The sequence below is a fragment of the Peromyscus leucopus genome, chromosome 19, assembly GCF_004664715.2.
Source record: "Peromyscus leucopus breed LL Stock chromosome 19, UCI_PerLeu_2.1, whole genome shotgun sequence".
Lineage (NCBI taxonomy): Eukaryota > Metazoa > Chordata > Mammalia > Rodentia > Cricetidae > Peromyscus > Peromyscus leucopus.
Genome location: NC_051079.1, coordinates 49,250,010 through 49,272,658, shown reverse-complemented (window position 1 = coordinate 49,272,658; position 22,649 = coordinate 49,250,010). Strand labels below are relative to the sequence as shown.

The following is a 22,649-nucleotide window of genomic DNA, read 5'->3' as shown; positions in this document are numbered from 1 at the left end:
GCTCTATAAGTAGTTTTACATGTAAGGAATAGTGACAAGAAATGCCTAGATATATTCAATACAAATGCAATATACTTTTTCAAGTATTTCCCACCTGGAGTTGGCTGAATCTCAGGTAGAGAATACCAGCTGCACGTGTGTGTGGTATCTACATAGGATCCATTTGTGGTGTAATAATGTAATCACTTCATGTGATATTATCTGTATTCTATATCTTACTATATGGTACATATAATATATGTGTCCACAAAGAATATTCCAGATACATTTTTCTGCAGCTTTCCTTTTCTCATTTAATCCCATACTTCCAAACCAGGTCCCCTTTGCTCTATATGTTAACTGCACATGATGTTTCAGAAGTAAGAGTAGAATTTCCCACTCTTAGTGAGGTACTCCCACAAGCAGAGGGGGCCACTGCTATATTACGAGCAGCCCTCCCGTGGTTCTTATGCTTGCATCAAGGTAACGGTGAATGAGCACACACACAGTCACCAACGACCAGCACTGGCACCAGAACAGGAGACAGGAGTAGGCAGATACGGCAGAGAGGAGTGTGGGATGAGGGGCGGAGCAAGATGGACACAAAGAAAAGTTAGGGGTTCGGACTGTGTTATTTATCAGCAATGCATGGGGAAAGGGTGTGGGCAGAAGGTAAGCGAGAGGAGAGACATGACAGACATGACTCTGGTTAGGTTCAGGAGGTCAAAAAAGGTGAGCACCTGGGAGGAGAAGCCACATCGTAGGCAGCCCCACAACAGCCTCAGAGGCCAAGGCAATGGCCAGAGGTGAAGCTTGCCCCAACTGGCATCCTTTTCCCTGAAATGAAGGCAGAAAGACAGTCTTCCAGCGATTTTTGTCGCAGGGCTTTCCAACAAGTGGGAGTCTGTTTCCGAGTGGGACTTGTTTATGTCCATCTGGAGCCTCAAAGTTCAAAACAAACTTCCAAACAAAGAGCTTCCCCACTCTATAGCTGTCGCCCCTGGGCTCTGGACCAGAGGGAGCCGTGGCTCCGTTTTTTCTGATGACTTCCACAGCCGCAGTTCGCCGCCCCCACTTCCTCCTGTGTCTTTCCTGCTACCTCCGATTGTTGTGGACATCCTCATAGGAACAGCTTTGGGGCCCTTTTAAAAAACCCTTTCTTCCTAGCTTTAGAACCATGAAGAGAAGAAAACAATATTGTTTCCCTCATGGAAGCTTCTTGGGTCTTTTAGAGGGGTCCATGGTCCAAGGGTCCGGATTTATCAACCTCCAGCAGGATATGCTGTTGAAAGAATCCCTGAGTAGAAGAACCAGTCGTTTAAACTCGTGTCATTGAAAAACTCTATGGCATGAAAAGGTTCAACAGGAGGAGGCTGTCTAGGAAATGACAGGATTGTCACTGAGCACAGCCAGAAGCAAAGATGGCACTAACGATTAGTCTACAATGCACCTTCATGCATCCCACTATTTTATGCAGTAATCCAAAAGGTAGCGACTGCCAGTGTACCCATTATACAGATGAAGGAGTTGACACTCGTAGAGGCTGAGTATCTTGTCTGAGGTGGCGCAGCTAGGAAATGATGGAGCTGGGAGAGTCAATCATCTGTGCTAAAGACAGTCCCTGAGCTCCCAACCAGACCACTAGTAATTAGGCCTTCCTAATCTATGCTTTGCATAGTTAACTGCCATTTTTTTCTCTCTTGTCCCCAGTGGGGCTGATGCTCTGGGAGTATAGAGGACTTGTCTGCCCCCCCATGACCACTGTGCCCCTCCAGAACTGGCACAAGGCTGGCACAGAATAAACATTCTATATTGCTACTATTGAGTGACGGCATGGAAAGGCATGTATACCATTTTTTTTTATTTGACTTTGCTCTATAATCTGAAATCTTTTCATTGAAGTTTCGAATGACAATAAATGGAACTAGTTTGATTGTTTTTATGCATCTTGTTTACCAGAACTTTCTCCATCAGGGGTGTGAGGCGGGGAAGAATATAACTTTTCTCCAATAATTAGAACCTAGTAAGATAATTTGGGATTGAGTAAGGAATCCTGTTCTAGATCTATAGGGGTCTCCAGAGAGATCTTTGAGAAGAACTTAATAGTTTATTAATCACTTACTATGTTTTCAATGCTATTCCAGGCCTCTGCCCTTTTCAACACAATGATATATCCAAAAATCCCTTGGTGTACCTATTGAAGTGCTTAATAAGGGAACCAGCCCAGAGCCTAGATGTCTATACTTCTGCAAGTCTATACTGCTGTGTGAAGGCTGGAGCTATTTTCACCCCACCTCAATGGAAAGGATAACCACAAGACACTATCAAAGTGTGTTTGGAATCCACTGATACCCAAAAATTGATTTAGATTTATCTAAAGATTCTGCAGCTACTGCCTTGCCTTGGGTTTAGGGCCACATCCACAGTCCCGGCTGTGGCAGGCACAAACATTCTATTTATCTAAAAGGTGTCTTTCCTCCTGGCTAAGAAGGTGGCAATCTCACCCTCCCCAGAGACCCCAGACTCAAGTGCGCATGCAGTTATTCCCACATAGAACTTCTGGTTAGCCCAGATGGATCTGGGTCTACCAACCAGATGCTGGGCCCTAGAACCGAGAATATTCAGTTTCCGGAGCCCATACATGCCCTAGCCAGAGTCACTCTATGGACTGGGTTGATATACACATTCTTCTAATTTGGTTTTTTGTTACAGTTTGATAAGCATAAATTTGACTGAGCTGATGACAGAGACAGCAGTCATGGGAATGTAAAGAGTCCCACCTTATTTTGGTAAGTTGTCACCCAAAAAATATTCAAAAAATAGCCATGGATAACTGATGGCCAAAAAAAGTAATAATAACTTAGAGACGAGCTAGTCAATTATGCAAAAACTAAAGTGACCTAATGTCATGAGGCCATGTACCTGCTGCCTTCCTCACATGTGAGAGAGCTTCCAGTGAAAGTGCCTAGACCTTCCACAATTAGGGTTGTGTCATATTAGGGCCACTTGCCCTAATACCTACTTGCCAGGCCCTGGTGGAGAAGGTCTACTGAGAAGACCCATTTTTTTTTCCCCATGGGTTCACTAACATTTCTAGTGAGACAGAGGAGGTAGGTAATTATAACAAATTAATCCAGTGATCTCGGGAATCAAGAGAGTAACGGGGGGAGAGGGTGGGCACGAGTTAAAAGGATAACGGCAACCCCCCCCCCCCCCCGGCATCTCATTCCCTGGTCCAGCTGCCACATGCTCCAGTTCAGTAGGGACCTGCCCCAAACCAAATTGCACCCACCTTGTCCTGTGCTGAGATGGGAGATCTCCTCCCTCAAAGTCAGTCTCTCCTTCTAAGTCCCTCCCAATGGTAACTTTCCTTTTCTGTATCGATTCATCCCTTAGACCCAGGTCCACCACCCCGTATTGGCCTCAGGGCATCAAGAGTCTGTGTTTTTGTTTTTTTTTTTGTTTTTTGTTTTTTTTTTCTCCCCCCCCCACCACCACCCCCAGCACCCAGGCAGAAGCCCTGCAGGGCGGAGCCTCGGACACACGCCGGCGCGTCCAGCAGGTGGCAGCAGCGAGCGGCCGCGCCCCCCGCGCTGCCAAGCCGTAAGCCCACATCATGGATGGCGAGCTCTCAGGTTTCGCCTGGCTCGCCCTGGCATCCCAGGACCCGGACGACCAGCGGGATCCATGAGCCGCTCTCAGGGGCCAGGGCAGGGGCCTCTGGCTCCCAAAGCTGGCCAAGAGGTGGGTCCCGGGGCGGGTCGCTGTTCCGGAGGCCGGGCGGGGACGTTCTGCCCCCGCCCTTGCCTCCCTGTGGTCCACACCCCCTTCGGGCTCCGCAGCCTGCCGGCTGGGATAACGCGAGGTGCGCGCGAGCCGGCGCTGCCAGCCCCGCTACTGCTCGGGGTTCGGGTCCCAGGTTCCGGGGACGGGGCACCCGAGTCCTCCTCGCCTGCCCCTCCTCCCTGTTCACCTGCCCGGCTCGTCCACTCGCCTTCAAGGCCAGCGGCTCCAGCCCAGACGGAGAGGGGCCAGCAGGGGGAGAGCGCACCTGAGGATACACAGCTGGTTCTGCCCTGCCTTTTCACCCCTAGGTGATGAGTGAGGCCAGGAGAACGCAAGATTTAAAAAGCAACCGGGGCCTCCGTATTGAATGAAAGACCCAGAGCAAAGGCGTCACCATGAACACGAGCAGTAAGTGGATCCTCCTCTCCTTTGCCATGGGAACAGGGGTGGGGGCGGGAGGTTCAGGAGCCTGCGCCCCGGCTGCCTGGAAAGAGGAAGGAAGCCGGTATCTGCGGGGACACCTGACCCTGGACTCCGTCCTTTGGGTGCCTTCGGAGCGCCCTGGCACAGGGAGAGAGCTTTGGGGGTCTGCCTTTTCCTGATGATTTTGCTAATGTTTAGTCGGCGGCGTCACTTGCCTCTGTCGGGAAAACTGCCGTCTCTTAGCTATGCCTGGAAAGGCCTAGGAAGCAGCAGTGTGGCCATTGTCTGACTGTGGGGGGCTCCCAGGAGACCTCCATGCCCACATCTGGAAATCCATGGAGGCCCTGCTTGTCCCGGGAAGAGCAGGGAGGCCGTGGGCGGGCCTGGGCGAACCTGGGATAGCAAAGAGCAATTTGATAAACAAATCCTCATGAAGCCACCTTTGGGTCTGGAGGAAAGATGCAGCTTCTGTTCCCTCAGTGGTCCAGGATGATTGCCCACCTACCTGGAGGCTGCTTAGCCTACAGGAGAATGAAAGGAAGTGATAAGCCCTTTGAGCAACAGCCCTGGTAATGGCAGAGGCAGTAACTGCCCTGCAGAGTCTGGACCAGACATTTTGCTCCTGGTTTGGGCCCTAGCTACCATGAAATGCTCTCAGTAACCCAGGAAGGGACAAGCTACCTCCAATAATGTCCTCTCTGACCATAGGCTCTGGCTGGGTTACTGGGACCTGGGCAATACCTTAGGAGGACATAACTGAGTTCACATGTCACTGTCCTGCTCTCTTGTCAACGTGCTTGCTGGGGTCCCCCCAGTCCCAACTAGGACTGTTGAAGCAGAGCACTCCTGTATACATTCCCATTTGGGGGTTCTGACTTTGGGGGAATAGTCCCAACTCTGCCTCTCGGATTGCTCAGCTGTGAGACCGGGAGGGTTGAATCAGAGACCCTTCTGATCTAAGAACTGACAAGTTCTTTCTACAAAAGCCAGAGCTTAGCAGTAAGGACAGGGTGAGTGGGCCAGCACCTAAGTGACACTGTGTCCAGCCTAGCCCCCTGCCTCCTGACCCTCCCTCCACTGCCGGGCCTTGGCGTAGAGAAGAGGAAGGACAAAGCAGAGCCACTTGGGATGGAAATGAAATGTATTTATTTACTACGTATTTGCGTGACTCACGGCTCTCTCGTCTTCCTTTGTGTATGACATCGCTCTGCTAAGTGAGTGAGGCCGGGCTCCCTCTCCGTCTGCGAGCCAAAGAATTTTCCTCTTAGCTGCCAGGCTGACATACATGATGGCGCTGGCTTCGCACCAGACTTGGGGAGGGGGTGGGGGCAGGTCCTGTCTAACCTGTCACTGGAGGGCCGTATGTTTGCATCTGCGTACTTCCAGAAAAATTAAGGTGTGGATTGCCTGCCACTCCTTACTCTATCGAGAGGGGGGGGGTTATTTATGGGAGTCTTTCCCGGTAACTGATAGACAAGGAACTAAGAAAGGCAATAAGAAACTGACTCTGCCTTTTTCAGTGTCTAGAATCCTGAGAAATGTTTCTCCTGTTAGCAGCACTATTTCAGACTAAAGACAAAAAAAAAAAAAAAAAAAAAAAAAAAAAAAAAAAAAAAAAAAAAAAAAAACAGATTTTCCTTCATTCTGTCCTTCCTTCTCTCAAAATAATGATGGTCAATGTAGTTAAATGTTGTACATGACACAGACTTGGGGGAATGCCATTTTTCTAATTAGGGAGTATTAAGCTTTCAAGGGTCCTGGGAAATAGGCAATGAAATGACCAGGACAGCCTTGGGAGCCCCAAACACCCGGGAGGGAGGAATACTCGGGAGCTGGAGAACCCTGTGGGGAGACTCGGACTCAGAGTCTGAGAACTGGACTTCATGATGGAGCAAAGAGAACCAGCAAAGAAAACCTATAGATGGAGAGAATATAAATCAGTCCTCACAGGAGTCACAGGGCCACAGGGCCACAGAGGCAGAGTGTTGGCAAGAGGCCCTCGGCTAGTCTGATGGGATGAAAAATGTTCCCCTTTGTGTTGTGAAATTGCCTCATTCACAGAGCTCTCAGAGTGCTTCACTTCCAGTGAAGGGGTCCTCACCAGTTACTAAGCTGGACACTTCTGCTGGCTCCCCACAGGGTCTCCCACAGAAGCTGGGAGATTGCTCCAGCTCTGTAGATGAGACCTTGCTATTAATATCAGGTCGTTCCAAGTCATTTAGTTAATTGTTGGATTGCAAAAGGTCCTGGGGTGTGAACTGTATTTGACAGTGGGTCCTACTCCTAATCAGTGGTTCAAGTGGTTCAGGGGCCAACATGAAAGTTCGCGCAAACCATCCCTTACCGCTCAACTCCTAATCTGTTCACCTGGAGAACACAGGACTGTGGTCTGGAGGCAACTGTAAGAGCAGCTAGAGCCAGGAAATTGTGGCACATGACCTGTAAACCCAGATTTCTGGTGACTGAAGGAGGAGGACTTCCCTAAGTTCAAAGCCAGCCTAGGCTACCTGGTAAGTTCCAGGTCAGCCTGAATTACAAAGTGAGAGTCTGTCAAGAAGAAGAATAAGAAGAGAGAGAGAGAGAGAGAGAGAGAGAGAGAGAGAGAGAGAGAGAGAGAGAGAATTGGTCGGGCTCACCCTGCATCAGAGGGTTCCCAGTTCAGTTCGTCTTTTTCCTCTTAGTAACTATGTGATATTCAGCATGTTGTTTCATCTGCAAAAAATCAGACTGGAGTGAAAGTCTGTGTTAAAATTTTGTGTGAACTACTTAGAGACGTACTTCTCTGTGGGCACAGCTGTCATCATGTCAGCAAAGGTGATCAGCCCGCCATCTTTCCTCTGGTGTCGCCCCTTAACCACGAATTGAGGAACATACCTGAAGGGTAGATTGGGAGGACTAAGTGGAATGACAAGGAAATGCTTTATACACATGTCTGAGTTACGTTTATTAATAAGAAAGTTGTTTCTCACATGGCAGTGCTCAGCCAATCATTGCTCAGTGTGGATTTCAGCATTATCCGGATCCTTGCTTCTGACAAGGCATTGGGAAGAAGGTGATTGCAGGGCTGGGGGATGGACCTAAAGGGTGCAACAGGTGGGGCTCTGCCCTCAGGGCCAATGAGGGAAGAGGGAGGGGCCGCCTAGAGCAGGACTTCTTAAACTTTTCCGCTCACAGTCTCTTTTTACCCAAAAGTATTCCCACAGCCCCAGGTGTATACATATGTAAAATAGTTGTAGAAATTAAATATTGGGGGCCGAAGAGATGGCTCAGCAGTTGCTACTCTTGCAGATTTTGAACCCCAGCATTCAAGTGTCCTCTTCTAGTCCCTGTGGGCAACAGGTATGCATGTGTTACACACACATATATGTGGGCACCAGGCATGCATGCGTTGTACACACATACATGAAGGCAAAACACTCATACACATACAACCATAAAATAAATAAATCTAAAAATGATTTCAAAAGGAGTCAAATTTTTGCTGATAATATATTGTAAATTTATTTTGAGACAATTCCTTGATAGATAAATACTATAAATTTACTACATATTGAAGACTAAAATAAATTTGCATACTGCCATGATACAATTGTTTATTTTTACATAATTAATTAAATCTTGGTTGAATATTTGATACATCAGGGTGTAGAATATTTTCAGCATTTTTCAATAATAATCAATTTTCGAACATAATCAATGTTTTGGTTTTATAATCAATTCTGAAACACCACCTCACATAAATACACAGTACGAAATGGCAGAGATAGGTTTAGGGCCATTTCAGAAGTTGCTAGAAAATCTGTTCTAATCCCAAGCCAAAATTTATTTAACAATTTCTCATGAAAGTAAAGTCAACAACTCAGATAGCAATTTTTAAAAGCAAATGTTCTGCCGGGCAGTGGTGGTGAATGCAGGGGGATCTCTGTGAGTTCAAGACCAGCGTGGTCTACAGAGTGAGTTCCAGGACAGCCAGGACTACACAGAGAAACCCTGTCTCAAAAAAAAAAAAATGTTTTAACATAATGCAATCCAAAAAATACTAATTTGGTAGTTACATACTGAGGGATGATAGTAAAACAGTATAAAAGCCTTTGTTTTCCACGATTAAACTATTATGTTTCTATAAGAAATTTCTTAACATGCAACAGTTTCAAATCCGAGTGACAGGCTGTGTTTGGGGCAGTGTTCTTGGCGCCTGTGTGGTGTGATAGCACTCTCGGTGAAGAGACAGGGCACAGTGAGGTCATGTGACGTAGCACAGCCCAGACCTGCCAGAAACACCGCCATTCATCACCTAGTTGACTTGAAATTCGTCTTTGTCCGCTGAGCAGCACCCAGAAACCTTTCACCATTGCCAAACTTTCCACGCCCCCTGCGTTGTTGCCCAACCCTATCTAAGTTGTAACACAGTTTCAAAGTTGTATCTAGAGGAGAGACAAGGTTTCAAGGCCACGAGTAGGCCCAGGCTTCTATGGCCGGCTCCCTGGTCTACCCTTTCTTTCCTCCTACACATTACCAATCTAATTCCAGGCATCATTTGTCTCCCACCTCACGGAGGCATCTCCTAACTGGTCTGTCCCATCGCCTCGGTCATTCCCCCATATTAACTTTTTGCAGTATTTCATGCAATCCAGCACCACCCCTTCTCTATAGACTATACAATTCCTGTCCTTTTTGGGGGGCGGGGAATGAGACAATGTCTCTCTTTGTAGCCCTGGTTGTCCTGGAAGTTGCTTTGTAGACCAGGCTGGCCTCACACTCACCTAGATCCACCTGCCTCTGTCTCCTGAGTGCTGGGATGAAAGGCGTGCACCATCACCACCCAGCTCTGTGTCCTTCTGTTTGCTTCTTTTGTCCCTCTGAGAGCCCTCTCCTGTGACCCTCAATGTCCAGTAGGTCCTCTCCACATCACACCAGCCCCTCTGCCCACTCCCACGCTTCACCCAGCTGGCCTCTCCACCCTCCAAAGCTGCCAAGCTCTCCTCAGAACTCTGTGCTAGCTAACATCTCCATGGAGGATGTTCATAGTCTCAAAGCTTATTCTCTGTCATTCTTTACTCATGCTTGTGGTCCCTACATGGGACCCACCTCTGCAAATACCTAATTCCGCATGGGCTGTGACATGTAACCTGTGGCAGTGACCTATGCTGGGGTTTTCATGTGACTGTCACAGCCTAGAGTCGTGTATAACATCCATCAGCCGTGCATGCTCAAACAACAATAATCTTTTGTTGTCTGTTGAAGTTCTTGTGTTGATACCAGGAGTTCCAAGACTGGAGGAAACTGAGTTGACCCCAGTGTGCTTGAGGACCTGGACACCAGAGTCAGTTCCATGTCCTATAAAATGTCATATTACTCACTGGATGAGAGCTCCCAGAGCTCCTGAAGGCTCTGCTTCCCTACATGCAAAACTTAGGCATGGGTCGTCCTCAAGGTGGAATGAGCATCCTGCACACCACAGACAGTGCCCTCCATGCACTTTCTCAGGGCTTGGCACGCTACCAAAATTACTTTTTCTGAGTAGACTTTCCTTTGTTGGAAAGGGTATTCAGAAATTGTTTAACCCCACAGGAGTGTTACTGGCAGGGAGAAACTGAGCTTTGAAGTATAGATTCCTGGATTCAAATTCAAAATTATCATGTACTCTGTGATCTCAGACATAACAGATTATATCTAGAATGTGATCGGTAAGATACAGACAATCAGGGTTCTTGAAAGAACCAAATGAAATGCTCAGGGGTGTTGGATCTCAGTGAATGGAGATGAATCTGAAGCTGGTCATTGAGTAAAGCAAGGTTCTGAATGGATGGTGCCATAGCAGCCAAGCTCTTAGCTTGACATCAGACTGTTTCATCATTACAATAGCCAGTGTGGGGTTTTATATATCAATGAGCCATAGCCTTCAGGAAGATTATTAACCTGGCATTGTATTTGACTTAAGCTACAAAGGGCAGTTAGGAAGTGAGAGTCCTATGTGGTTGACACACGTTGTCGTGGTTCAGGAAAGGTACAAGGCCAGAGTTTATTGGTGGTTACAGGATAGAAATAGGGGAAAGAGCCATTAGAAAATAGACCATGTGACCTGCCACCTTCTTGTAGTGTGGGGTTAAAAAAAAAAAAAACCAGCTGGGCTTCTGGCAGAGGACAGAGGGGTAATGTATAGTAAGTTTAAGAAAAACCATCTTCACAAATGTGTAGGAAACATGCAGAAAAATAAAAAGAATCAGCGACGGCCCAGGGCTGGGAGGCTAGTTATGGCAACCATTCCACAAGCCCATCATGATGACCCCTGGCCTGAAGCACAGGAGGACGGAGCTTCAGCTAGGTGCTGGGTAGGCAAGCTCCTGAGTTCTAGAATAGTAGCCAGGGGAATGAACACCATTCTGCCCTCTCTGGGATCACCCCAGTGGCTCAGTCCCACCGACGCCATAGGACAAGAAAGGCAGTTGACAGGACCTATAACAGCCACCATCCCACAGCCAGACAGGGCTCAAAGCAGGCTGAGAAGAGAGGCAAGAGACAAGGGAAGTCAGTGTAGACACCAGCATAAGGAGAAAGATGTCCTTCCTCTGCGCAGGCCACTGCCTGCATCAAGTGTCCTGAGCCTTCAAGAGAAGGAGCCATTCCCAACACAAATGCGGTAGGATGCCACTCAAGAAATTCCAGACTTGGTGGGGGAAAGTGTTCCAAATAATGAAGCGTTTGTTGATAATGATTACCCGAGGGGGCCTAGAGGAATAACATAAATAAACCATTTTTTAAAATCATCCAAAATAACAGCACACATCTCTGAAAATCTCAGTGTGATTTCAAGAGCACTTGGATTATATAAAGGAAGTGATATCAGCTCTGAGTCCGGACTTCCCTGTCTGGCAAATGTTTCATCTTGCTGAGATAGCATCTGCTGTAGTGAACGGTCAACCCCTGGCTCTCACCCAGCATTCACCAGATTCCATTGTAAATGAACAGAAAACAACCAGAAGTGTGTAAGTGCCTTCAACTCAGGGTAGTTGGCAGATTAAACTGTCATCCTGTAGTTCTTAAGGGAAAACTGAACTGGAAATCGTTGAGTTGAAACCCATCCCTACTCTTACTTGCCATATGCGTGTGTAAGTAAAGTGCCCCCTTTCTACCCCAGTTTCCCTTCTTGGATGATGATAAAGGGATGTGGAGTATTAATAAGACTTCTCATGGAGTTGTTGAGGATAAATGAATCTGGGAGCTAGACAGATGGTTCAATGATGAAGAGCACTTGTTGCTCTCATAGAGGATCTGGGTTCCGTTCCCAGCACCCACGTGGTGGTTCACAAGCATCCTTAACTCCAGTTCTAGAGGATCTGATGCCTTCTTCTGACCTCTGAGGGCACAATGTGTATATACATACATGCAGCTAAAATACTCATATGCATAAAATAAAATAAATCTTTTCAAAAGTAATAAATACATCTGTAGTTGTAAATTGCTTAAAGTGATGTCTAGCACATACCAAGGGATTATAAAATGAGTAAAAAGAGCATATTACTCACTAGGGTTCCCATGCCAAGTGTTACATGCTGAGTGTTTTGAACAGAAATGTGTTGCTTTACAGTTCATGAGGCTACAAGTTCAACGTCAAGGTTTTACCCCAGCAAATTCCCGCTGATGATCTGAGACTCCCAATGTCCCCTGGCCTGTGTCTAGCCATCTTCTTCTTTCTCTTCAGATCTTCCAACTCTCTCTGTGTGTGTGTGTGTGTGTGTGTGTGTGTGTGTGTGTGTGTGTGTATGTGTGTGTGTCCAGATTACTCCTCTTGGTAAGGACACAAGTCACACTGGATTAGGACCACCCTCATGGCCCCATTTTTAACTTGATTATCTATATAAAGGCTATCTGCAAATCAGGTCATATTCTGAGAAACCAGGTCTTGATATCTCCAGGTCTGAATCAGGATGGAGGACACAGGTCAGTCCCCAGCACCCTGTCTGTTAGGGCAAAGCTCTGAAAAGGAGGCATTCCCTGTGCATAGGTTTCTCCAAACACAGAGCCGCCAGAGCTGTCATAGGATGTTGACAGGTAATAGGAGCTGCTAGTGTCGCCCACGTTTTCTCTCCAGTGTTGAGGCTTAAACACTCATTTTGCCGTTCCTGGCCAGAACGAGAGGTCTAGAAATAGAGCTCAGTTGGCAGAGTGCTTGGCTAGATGCAACAGGCTCTGGGTTGGGTCCCCAGTATAAACTGGGGGTGAAGGCATGCACCTGTAATCACAACACTCAAGAGGTGGAAGAAGGAGGATCAAAGGTTCAAGGTTATCCTCGGCTACATAGCCACCAAGGCCAGCCTGAGCTACCTGTGATTCTGTCTTAGGATGGGAGAGAGGAGAAGGAAGGGAGGGAGGGATGGACGGACGGACGGACAGACGGAAGAAGGAAGGGAAAGAGAGAAGAAACAGGAGTGAGAACTTCATACAAAGGAAGACCACAGGTGGCTTATCATGTTCACACTCAGTTTGCTGAACACACATCACATACCCACTCAGGACATTATACAACTATGGTGTTCAATAGTGTAAAGGAATTTACAGGCATGGTCTTGGTTTCCAGCTTGCCTGGCTCCTGGTAATGTCCAAAAAGGGAATCAAAACTGGATCATGTATACACTCAATTATTTGCTAAAAACTAGGTCTGCACCAAGCATGATTCTGGTAACAGACAATAAATATAACCAGTGTGGCTCACTGTCCTGGACCATGCAGATGGGCCAGCATGCTGTGTTTGCCCTGTACTGAATGTTCAATAAATTTGAATTATTAGATAACTCAAACATTGGGATTTCTAGTTTAATCTTAAAAACAAAACTAGAGCCTAGGTGGTGGCAGTGCACACTTTTAATCCCAGCACTCAGGAGGCAGAGACATGTCTGAGTTCAAGGCCAGCCTGGTCTACAGAGCGAGTTCCAGGACAGCCAAGACTACATAGAGAAACCCTGTCTCAAAACAAAACAAAACAAAAAAACAAGATCCCAAAGTTCTGTTCCCCACCCCCTGCAACATGGCCACAGTCAGTAGGATTTATATTCTAAGTATACTGTATGTACACAAGTTTCTTTAGTCCCTAATCCCTATTAATAAAAATTTTTATGTTGTGTTGCCAGTAAGACACTTGAATTTTTATAGCCCAGTCTAGTAGATGATCCGTGTAGCATCAAATGTGGAGAAGTGCATCTTCCCATGGAGAAACTGCAGCTCATCCATGATGCTTATGGGAGAATGTCCTGCCTGGAGTTGGTGGCTGATCAACCTACCTTCTACTACCAGGTATTAAAGTCCCCTTGAAGGGAACAGACCCCACTGTGGGTCCTTATTTCCTTAGCTGTCCTACTCCCAAAGGGTGGATATCTTCTCCTGTGTTTGTTGGAAAGCAGGGTGCCCTGTCCCCTGGAGGTCAGCGTTAGCTTCCAGGGAACGTGGTGGTAGGCAGTATGGCCAAGAGCAAAGGAGACCATTTTTAGATCAATGGTCCCCAGTGCTTGAAACAAGGCATTCTTCGAGGCTTCTCTGATGGCTGTTCCAATTTTGTTGTGACATAGAAAACACGCCTGGTCCATCTAAGGGCATCCAGTCACAGTAGGAGTTCTGTGTCAGCTCAGGAAGACAACTGCCTGGGACTGAGTGCTGAGAGGTCACAGCAGGGATCTCACATAGCTACCTGGGGCAGGCTTTCTAGAATAGAACTTCCTCCCCTTCCCCTGGGGACGCCCACAGAAAGCCAAGCACAGCACCTGTTACACGCAGCTGCTCAAAAGACATCTAATGGATGAATTGGTTAATGAAAAGCCCATGTTCTCGGCGAAGCTCTTTGATAAAGATGCATGATTGTGCCCCTTCTTAGTTGAATGCTCCCATCCTCGACCACCATAACTCCAATATCAAGGAAGGAGAGGCCTCCTTGAGGTGGGCTGGTCTTAGGCTCATGGGGAGGCACTGAGCACTGTGTGCTGCTGGTGTATTCGATTTAGGCTGGGGGGACCTGAAGAAATCAAGTCACTGCTCTGCAGAACCCTGCTTAGGCTCTACCTACAGACCCATCGTGTTCAGCAAGGACAGTGACAACCATGTGCTCAGGAAGAAGTGGCCAAGCAGTGGAAGATGCAGAACCTGCTGGGGAGCAGGAAGATCCTAGACACAGCAGCATCACATATTGGTCCATGCCTGCCTGAGAGTGCAGCTAACCCCTCAGACATCTCAGTAAGGGCACAAACCAGACAAAGAGCACACACAGGCAGGCTCCCCGTTGTGGTGGGTCGCTGGGGACGGGATACTGCTTCTGCACCAGTGACCAGCCCCACCCCCCTCCTGTGTGTGGCCAACTCCCACTCCACGCCGGCAGAATCTTTCAGAGCCGTTTACTTGCACCTGCTTGATTTTGTGCAAAGCAAAGGTCTTTCTCCACGGGCTGTCGTCTCTTGCCCTCACCAGCAGAGCCAATGAGATGACTGCTCTGAGTCGTCTAATGACACAGTTGATCTATTTTAAGCACCTGAAGCGTACTCCACCGAGTGCCAATCTTCCTGCTGCGAGCCACGCTCAGCATGCAGGAGCAGGGGCTGCCTGAGGTCTGCTCCTGCATTTTAAGATCCGGGAAACCGCCCAGGAATCCTGGCTCTGCCGTCCGAAGGTAGACTAAGGCATCCGCTGAATTATGTTATTTTCACAGTCAGCATGGAAGCATTGCCTCTGATGTTAGGATTATGTGGCACAGGCACCTCAGGTGACCATAAATCCTCCCTTTCAAAGGGCACACACAGAGCTGGGACTGTCACACACATGAGAAGAGGAGACCTGGGAGGCAGCATTTATGGAACACCGAAAAGCCCAACCTCCCTCAGAGATGCCTCCTCCTCCCACTCCTCCCAAGCAAGGCATTCTTTTCTAACTGTCACTTGAGTATTTCCTGCATATTACTTGATTGAATCCTTACAACACTCCCCTGAGTTCTGTATCTAAGAAAGGCCCCACATTATGAGACCGTTCTCACCGCTCCTCACAGACAGATCTAGCACAGTCCATACCGATTACGTCCATTAGCTCATTGACTTCCTTTCTGTCTCTTGTCCCCTTTGAAAACTCCCATGATGGCTGAGTGACAGATCCTGCCTGCTTTGTTCTGCTTCATCCTGGGTTCCAAATTCAGCGTCCGATGAGTGCTGCCTGGGCCGGCGAATGTAGAACACAGGTCCGTGGCTTCCCATGTACTAACCCCCTGAGTCCTCACAAGATTCTTGGGTGGTAGATACCATATACTAGTAAAAAAGAAAAAAAAAAAAAAACTGGCTCGGGCAGAAGACAGCTGGCTCCGAATCCCAGATTTGAAACAGGTGACGGAGACTTGAATAAATATATGAGAAGAGAAACTTAATATCCTTAGTTTGCATAAAAAGAAGCTGAAGTCCACAAGTAAATCACCTGAACAAGGTTCCACAAGCTGGGAAGCAGCCATGCAGGTGTCAAACCATGGCTATCTGGCTGAGGCCACCTCTTCCACCTTCCTGTCCCTCCTCGGCCACCATCTTTCCCTGTTTTCTGAGCTGGGAGCCCCAGGGAACACATGGATTGGATGTTAGTCTTGCAGTTGGATGTCCCAGCACTATTTGCTCAAATCCCCAATCTATAGGGCAGTAATGTTCCAGGCAGCGGAGATACACAGGACAGAGATCCCAAGCAAAGATTATTTTCATCCAGCGTCTCCAAGGCACAGGCACTGGGGACTGGTACTATGAGGGAAGCCTTCAGGTTTGGAGGGATGAGAGGTATGATGAAGACAAGCCAAAGTCCTTTGAAAGGCCTGGGAATGTACCATTCAATCTAGACCTCAAGGAGATGAACACACGTGCATCAGGTCAAGAAGGGGCAGCATCGCGTGACTTATTTGGTTATTCTAATTGGCAAGCATCCCCACAACTCCTTATTGTACAACTCCTGAGTCCTGGGCCTTTGGCTGGAAACTGTGATGTAGAACAACGTAAAAGGACATGAGCATTTAGGGAAGGGTCAGGGACACCAGCCGTTGTGTGCATACAGTAGGAAACGTCAGTTGATACATGGGGTGAAACAAGGCTGGAGGGCTGGTGAGAGTCAGGTCTTGGAGAGTTTTGGGTGCCAGCTCAGGAGTATGTGTTACAGTCTACAGTCAATGAGGCGACATGAGAGGTTTTGAGCTAAGTAGTGACCTGACAGAGGCTGTAAATTATTTAGGGAGAACTCATTGCATTTCTTAACTGATACACTGCAGAGCCCAGGGGTTGGCAACTTGCAACAGTACAAGCGACTTCTGGGAGGGAGATCCTGGGACTGCGGGGAGGTGGTGGCACTGTTGCCCACCATACATGACTGTCCGCATCACTACTCTTGTGCCCACCAGCGGATCTGATATCTGATTCTGCTTTCTGACACTGTGCAAACTGAGAAACTTTAAAAACTAGGTCACTGACCCCATCGAGAAGCCTAGATAGAAGTCAGTGCTGGAGCGCCACAGTCAGACAGGTAGCCTGGGTTCAGATTCCAGCTGGGTCCTCTGCTTGCTGCTGGCCTCGTCACCTACAGTGACTCCCTTTATCTCTCCCTGCCCACACTTCAGTTTCCTCTCTAGACAGGAGTAAGAGGGCAGTGAAAGAATGGGTGTGGGATACTTAGCATAGTGCCCAGCACATAGAAAACACTCACAAAGATAGACAGCGAGAACGCAATGAACTACAGTTGAGTGTGCTGGGAGAAGTCCCTTTAAATGTGTGACATAATCATCACATTGTACTATTGTGAACGTCATTCATTCTCTTGGGAAAGGGGATCAGAAGCATATATTGATAACCTGAGACTTAATTGTTTTAATTGTTAGCTGGTAGCTAAGGACTTTATCACATGTTAGATCCCATTCTGAACACTCCCCATAAATAGTTTTTGTTTTTATTTTTAATTGCAGTCATGAGTCAGAGGTCATGTCGATTTTTTTTTTTTTTTTTTTTTTTTGGTTTTTTGGTTTTCCAGACAGGGTTTCTCTGTGTGTACTCCTGGCTATCCTGGAACTCACTCTGTGGACCAGCTTGCCTCAAACCCACAGAGATCTGCCTGCCTCTGCCTCCCAAGTGCTGGGATTAAAGGCGGCGCCGCCATTACCTAGTCACATTGATTTTTAAGGTGAATTGCTCTCTTCATTAAGGTTACTGAATTGAGATGATGATATAGGGACACCAGTGGCCATTTTATCTAACAAAAGTGGGAAAAAATAAAATCATAGCTGTGACCATATAGAATAATCCACGAGTCCATTCACACCTGAAGCCAAAGCTACCTCCCACCCCAGATCTTCCTATGGTAAGACACCCCAGATCTTCCTATGGTAAGACACCCCAGATCTTCCTATCATAAGACACCCCAGATCTTCCTATCATAAGACACCCCAGATCTTCCTATGGTAAGACACCCCAGATCTTCCTATCATAAGACACCCCAGATCTTCCTATCATAAGACACCCCACATCTTCCTATGGTAAGACACCCCAGATCTTCCTATCATAAGACACCCCAGATCTTCCTATGGTAAGACACCCCAGATCTTCCTATGGTAAGACACCCCAGATCTTCCTATTATAAGACACCCCAGATCTTCCTATAGTAAGAAACAACAAGTTCTATTTTACTTCAACTGCTTGCAGCTAGGTCCTGTAATCTACACTTGAGCAGATTTCAAACAAGGAAAGGGGTTATAAGCTGTGTGTTTCACTCTTAACTATTCCCATTTTTTATCACATGCCTACCCATCTTCAGAATAAGACAGTCTTCTATACTACAGTTCTCATCCCTTAAAGTGACTTTATGCTTTCTCCTAAAGTCTATTTCATTTGAATATTTTGATTCAAACCTTTTTCTGGCTACAACTCATTTTCTGTAGGTCAGCGCGGTTTGCTAATACATTCTCTAGTGCTGCTCTTAAATCCAAAGCTCCTTGAGAACAGGGGCATGTGTCAGTCAGCTGTGAGGCTACTTGCTACCCATCTGCAGCCCCAGACCATAGAGAGACCAGGGAATAGCTTCCAGAGCTTGAGAGAATGCCTGTGCATGCTGAACTTCAGATGCACGGCATCTGTCAGTGCATGTGTTGGGGGGAAATTCAACTTGACAGTGAGCTACGAGCAGATACCACATAAATGGAGTACTAATACAGAGAGGTTCAGAAATGGTTTGACATTAAAAGGGAGTCCCCAGGGAACCTGAATATGGCTGCATACATGTGCGTGGTTGGAGATTTGAAACTTGTATGCAGGATATCCACAATAAAAAGTTAAAAAAAAAAAAAACAACTCGGTATGTATGTTGGCACATACCTTTAATCTTAGGATTTGGGAGGCAGAGGCAGGTGGATCTCTGTAAGATGGAGGCCAACCTGGTCTACAGAGTGAGTTCTATGACAGTCAGAGTTACACAATACCCTGTGTCTGAGTCACTGTTCTACTGCTGTGCAGAGACACCGTGACCAAGGCAACTCTTAGAAAAGAAAGCATTGAATTGGGGGCTGGCTTACAGTTTCAGGGGCTTAGTTCATTATCATCATGGCAGGGAGCATGGCAGCTTGCAGGCGGGTGTTAGAGCAGTAGTTGAGAGCTTCATCTTGATCCACAGGCAGAAAGAGAAAGATCTGGAATTAGCATGGGCTTTTGAAACCTCAAAGTCTACCCCCAATGACACACTTCCTCCAACAAGGTCACACCTCCTAATCCTTCTAATCCTATCAAGAAGTTTCACTCCCTGGGAACTGAGCATTCAAATATATAAGTGAGCCTATGGGTGGGGGGTTACATTCTTATTCAAACCACACACCCTATCTCAAAAATAAATGCCAAAAATGAAATTAAAGGATGTAAAAGACACAAAGAATAAACAAAAAGAAAGCTAAAAGATAAAATAAGGTTAAAGGAGTCCTTACAGTTGACAAGTCAATCCATCCCTGCTGCTATTACACAACCTTTGTTAATCAATATGTAAAAATTGATTTAAAATATATCACAGACCTAAAGGAAATAAAAGCTAAAATCATAAGACTTCTACAAGAATATATAGGTCAAGTATGTTATGACTCTAAAGTAGGCCATGACTCCCTTGACCACTAAAATCAGTAAAAGCAGGTAATAACCCAAACAACACATCCCAAAAGAATAAAGCTAAGTGGCCAACAGACTCCTGAAAAGGGACTCAGCATCATTAGTTTCTGGTGAAATACAGTTCAAAATGTCTGTGTACACCACCCAGGAGGCTGGCATCTCTCATACGTTATTGGTAGAAATGCAAATGGCACAAGAACTTTAGGAAACTGCATGGGGGGGGTAGTGGTGGTGCACGCCCTTAATCCCAGCACTTGGGAGGCAGACCCAGGCGGATCTCTGTGAGTTCGAGGCCAGCCTGGTCTATGGAGTGAGATCCAGGACAGGCACCAAAGCTACACAGAGAAACCTTGTCTCAAAAAAAACAAAGAAAGGAAGAAGGAAGGAAGGAAGGAAGGAAGAAGAAGGAAGGAAGGAAGGAAGGAAGGAAGAAGGAAGAGGAAAAAAATAAAAGTGCATGGGAGTGTCATAAAACTTCAGAATACACCTACCTGTGATCTAGCAACACCTTTCTTAGCTGTGGACTCACAAATGATGAAAACATAGATCTGCACGAAGATTTATGCAAGAATGTTCCTGGCATCTCCATTCATAATAGCCCAGAGCTAAAAGCAACACAAATGGCTGTCTGCACACAGCTAGCTAAGCAGACTGGGATCCATTCATACAATGGATTATCGCTTGCTAAGAAAGATCCAACCTGGTGATACACGCCACCACATGAAATAGTGGTAGAAGCTGGTGAATAGAGAAGTCAGACATAAGAGTATAAACTGTCTGACTCTGTTTATATGAAGTTCAAGAGCAGACAAAATTAATCACAGTTGGCAGAAATCATAACAGGGAACAGGCCAGATTAATCAACGTAGGCAGAAATCAGAACAGAGATGTCGCAATCCGTTTAAACGCTTGCCTCGAAAGCCAGAAGACTTAAGTTTAGATGTCAGCGTTCATGTGTTCAAAAAGGAAGAAGAAAAAGCCAGGCCCAACTGCACACATTTGCAATCCCAGCACTGGGGAGACAGAGACAGGAGGATCCCTGGGACTCAATGAACAGCCAGTCTAGTCAAATCGGTGAGCTCCGGGGGCCGTGAGAGAGAGCCTGTCTAAAAACCTAAGGTGGATGTCAGCAGAGGAAGACACCAACACCAGCATTTGGCCTCTGCATTCATGTGTACACACATGCACATGTTTACCTGCCTGCATATGCTTGCACATCCATGAACACATGCACACAGAACAACACACCCATAAAGAAATCATAACAGAGTTCGGTTTGATCAGGAAAAGAGTGACTTAATTGCAAAAGGTCACAATAAATTATCAGAAGAGAGGGAAATGCACTTTACCTCAATTATGACCTTGTTTGTGCAGTTACCAATACTCTTTGTAGGATCTATGTGTTTAGAAATAAAAGTTGTTCACGGTTTCAGTGTGCCAAATGGCTATCCCCTTAGAATCAGATCTTAAAAGCAGAACTGACTTCCAATCTCAGCTGTCCTGCTGAGACCGGCCTCTGAGGCTGGGATTTTCATCAGGCTCATCCTGTCTGCCTGCTTGGCTTAAAGGGCTAGTTCAACCAGGATACCTGTAGAAGTATCGTTGGTTGATAGGCAGACCTGTAAGCATTGTATATTTCAAAAGGCACCTCTCCAATATATTTGTACAACTCTCCATGGCGCTGATATCCCAACCACACTGGCCTCCTGCACGTGAGCATGTCCTCTCCAGCCTCAGGTCCCTCCAGCAGGCTTACTCCTGCCCCTGATCTACCGCTGACTCAATTCCATCTTTGTAGCCTGGCTGGAATACTTCCCCTCCCCTGTTCCTCATGGCCTCCATTCTGCTCGCCCCTTTTTGTAAATGTCCGCTTATTCACTTACTGCAGATCTTTCCCATATAATTATCAACTCCCAATGCCCAGGAAACACAACTGTCTCCCCAGCCCCCAGCACATAGAAATTACCCAGTCAATATTGATAAATTTTGCCAATGTGCATGAGCTTTAGCCATGAACTTTGTCATCTAATTGCGCTCAGAACTTCCTACTTGAGGCCAGGTCCCCACTGGGGTTTGGTGGGTGTCAGAAAAGTGACACCAGAATAAATGTCACTTGAGAAAAGCTTTTTGTGTCTGTCAAGGGACTCTGAGAAATCTTTAGGACACCTTGACCTTGGGAAGACTGAGACATGTTCCATGTATATCTGTGCTGCATGGCTCCTCTGTTGGCCTATGGCCGGGAGTCCTACATGAGTCCACAGGTGAAGAATCTAAAACAGGAAGAGACTGACCATGTGTGACTGGAGAATTGTCCCCATCTCCAGTCTCGTCATCCCAAGCCTGGCGACGCGCCAGGGGTAAGTGGCAGGAGTCCATGACCATATTCATGTTTTTATCCAGGATCCTTAAGTCCCCTGACCTATTATGGGGCCTCACCACCGTCATCTCTTCACTCCGTATCTGTTCATCAGACTACCTTTTTGTCTTGTGTTGTCTGGATCTGATGCCACCACCTTCCCTGAGGCCATTTCTCCGCTTGACTAAATCCAGGTCCAGAGATTGCCTTCAAACCCGGAGCAGCCGGGCATCGCCCCACAACCAACCTGCCCAGGATGCCCTCAGATGCCTCCAGACCTGCAGCTAGAATGAGCAATGCCGATTTAGATTACCTCAGCATCTGTGACACCAGCACTATGGGGAAAATCCTCCTTAGCTGGTAGCAAAGTCCACAGCTGGGTGTAAACATAAATAATGCTTTGGAGAACCTCTGAGGGCTTTGAACTGGAGGAGAAGCTCACCCTCTTCCCGCCCACTTGCCCCTTAAGCACACTCCACTTGTCTCCGTGGCTGTCCCCCTCAAAATGCATATTCTTTCCAACAACACGTATTGTCAATAAACCCTTTATGTGAGTGCGATTTGGGGCTTCTCCGTTAGTCATCCGAGAATCCGTCCTGTGCCAGTGAGTTTGGGCCTCTGGCCTACATGTTAATTATTGTACCAGAATTCCTGGAGTTGACTCTGGGGACAGGATGCCTCTTTAGCTAGGAGGGAGTCGTTCTGGTAGGGCTTGTTATGGCTGTTAATCTGGCTTAGAGAGGCTCGGCAAGTGAACGTGTTGGTGTGCCTTAATGGTGTTTTCCCCTTTCTTGTCTGAATGAGCCACTTCACTGGGGTTTGGGAAGCAAGGGGCAATGAATTTCTTGGGCTTTCTTGACCTTAATATTGCCAGTAATTGGCTTTGCTACCAATAGTGCCAGGAAAATTCTCCAACATTTTACAGGGCAGGATGACAGGAAGGAGTAGACCTAAATGTACGTTTTATGTAAGAAAGT

General features: G+C 46.9%; 1 protein-coding gene across 5 annotated transcripts in view; it reads left to right on the top strand.

Annotated features, from left to right (window-relative positions):
* Positions 1-3,554: 3,554 nt before the first annotated feature.
* The window catches only part of Ablim3 (actin binding LIM protein family member 3), a 116,188-nt gene continuing 97,093 nt past the window's right edge, over positions 3,555-22,649 (top strand). For 2 of the 5 annotated variants that reach the window (XM_037197166.1, XM_028890123.2), the window contains exons 1-2: positions 3,555-3,723; positions 4,074-4,173. In XM_037197166.1, the coding sequence (XP_037053061.1) occupies positions 4,161-4,173 (13 nt within the window). In that variant the 5' untranslated portion in view covers positions 3,555-3,723; positions 4,074-4,160. Of the gene's footprint in view, positions 3,724-3,757; positions 4,174-22,649 lie in introns of those variants that run through there. The other 3 variants (XM_028890126.2, XM_028890125.2, XM_028890128.2) reach the window with 2 other exon arrangements.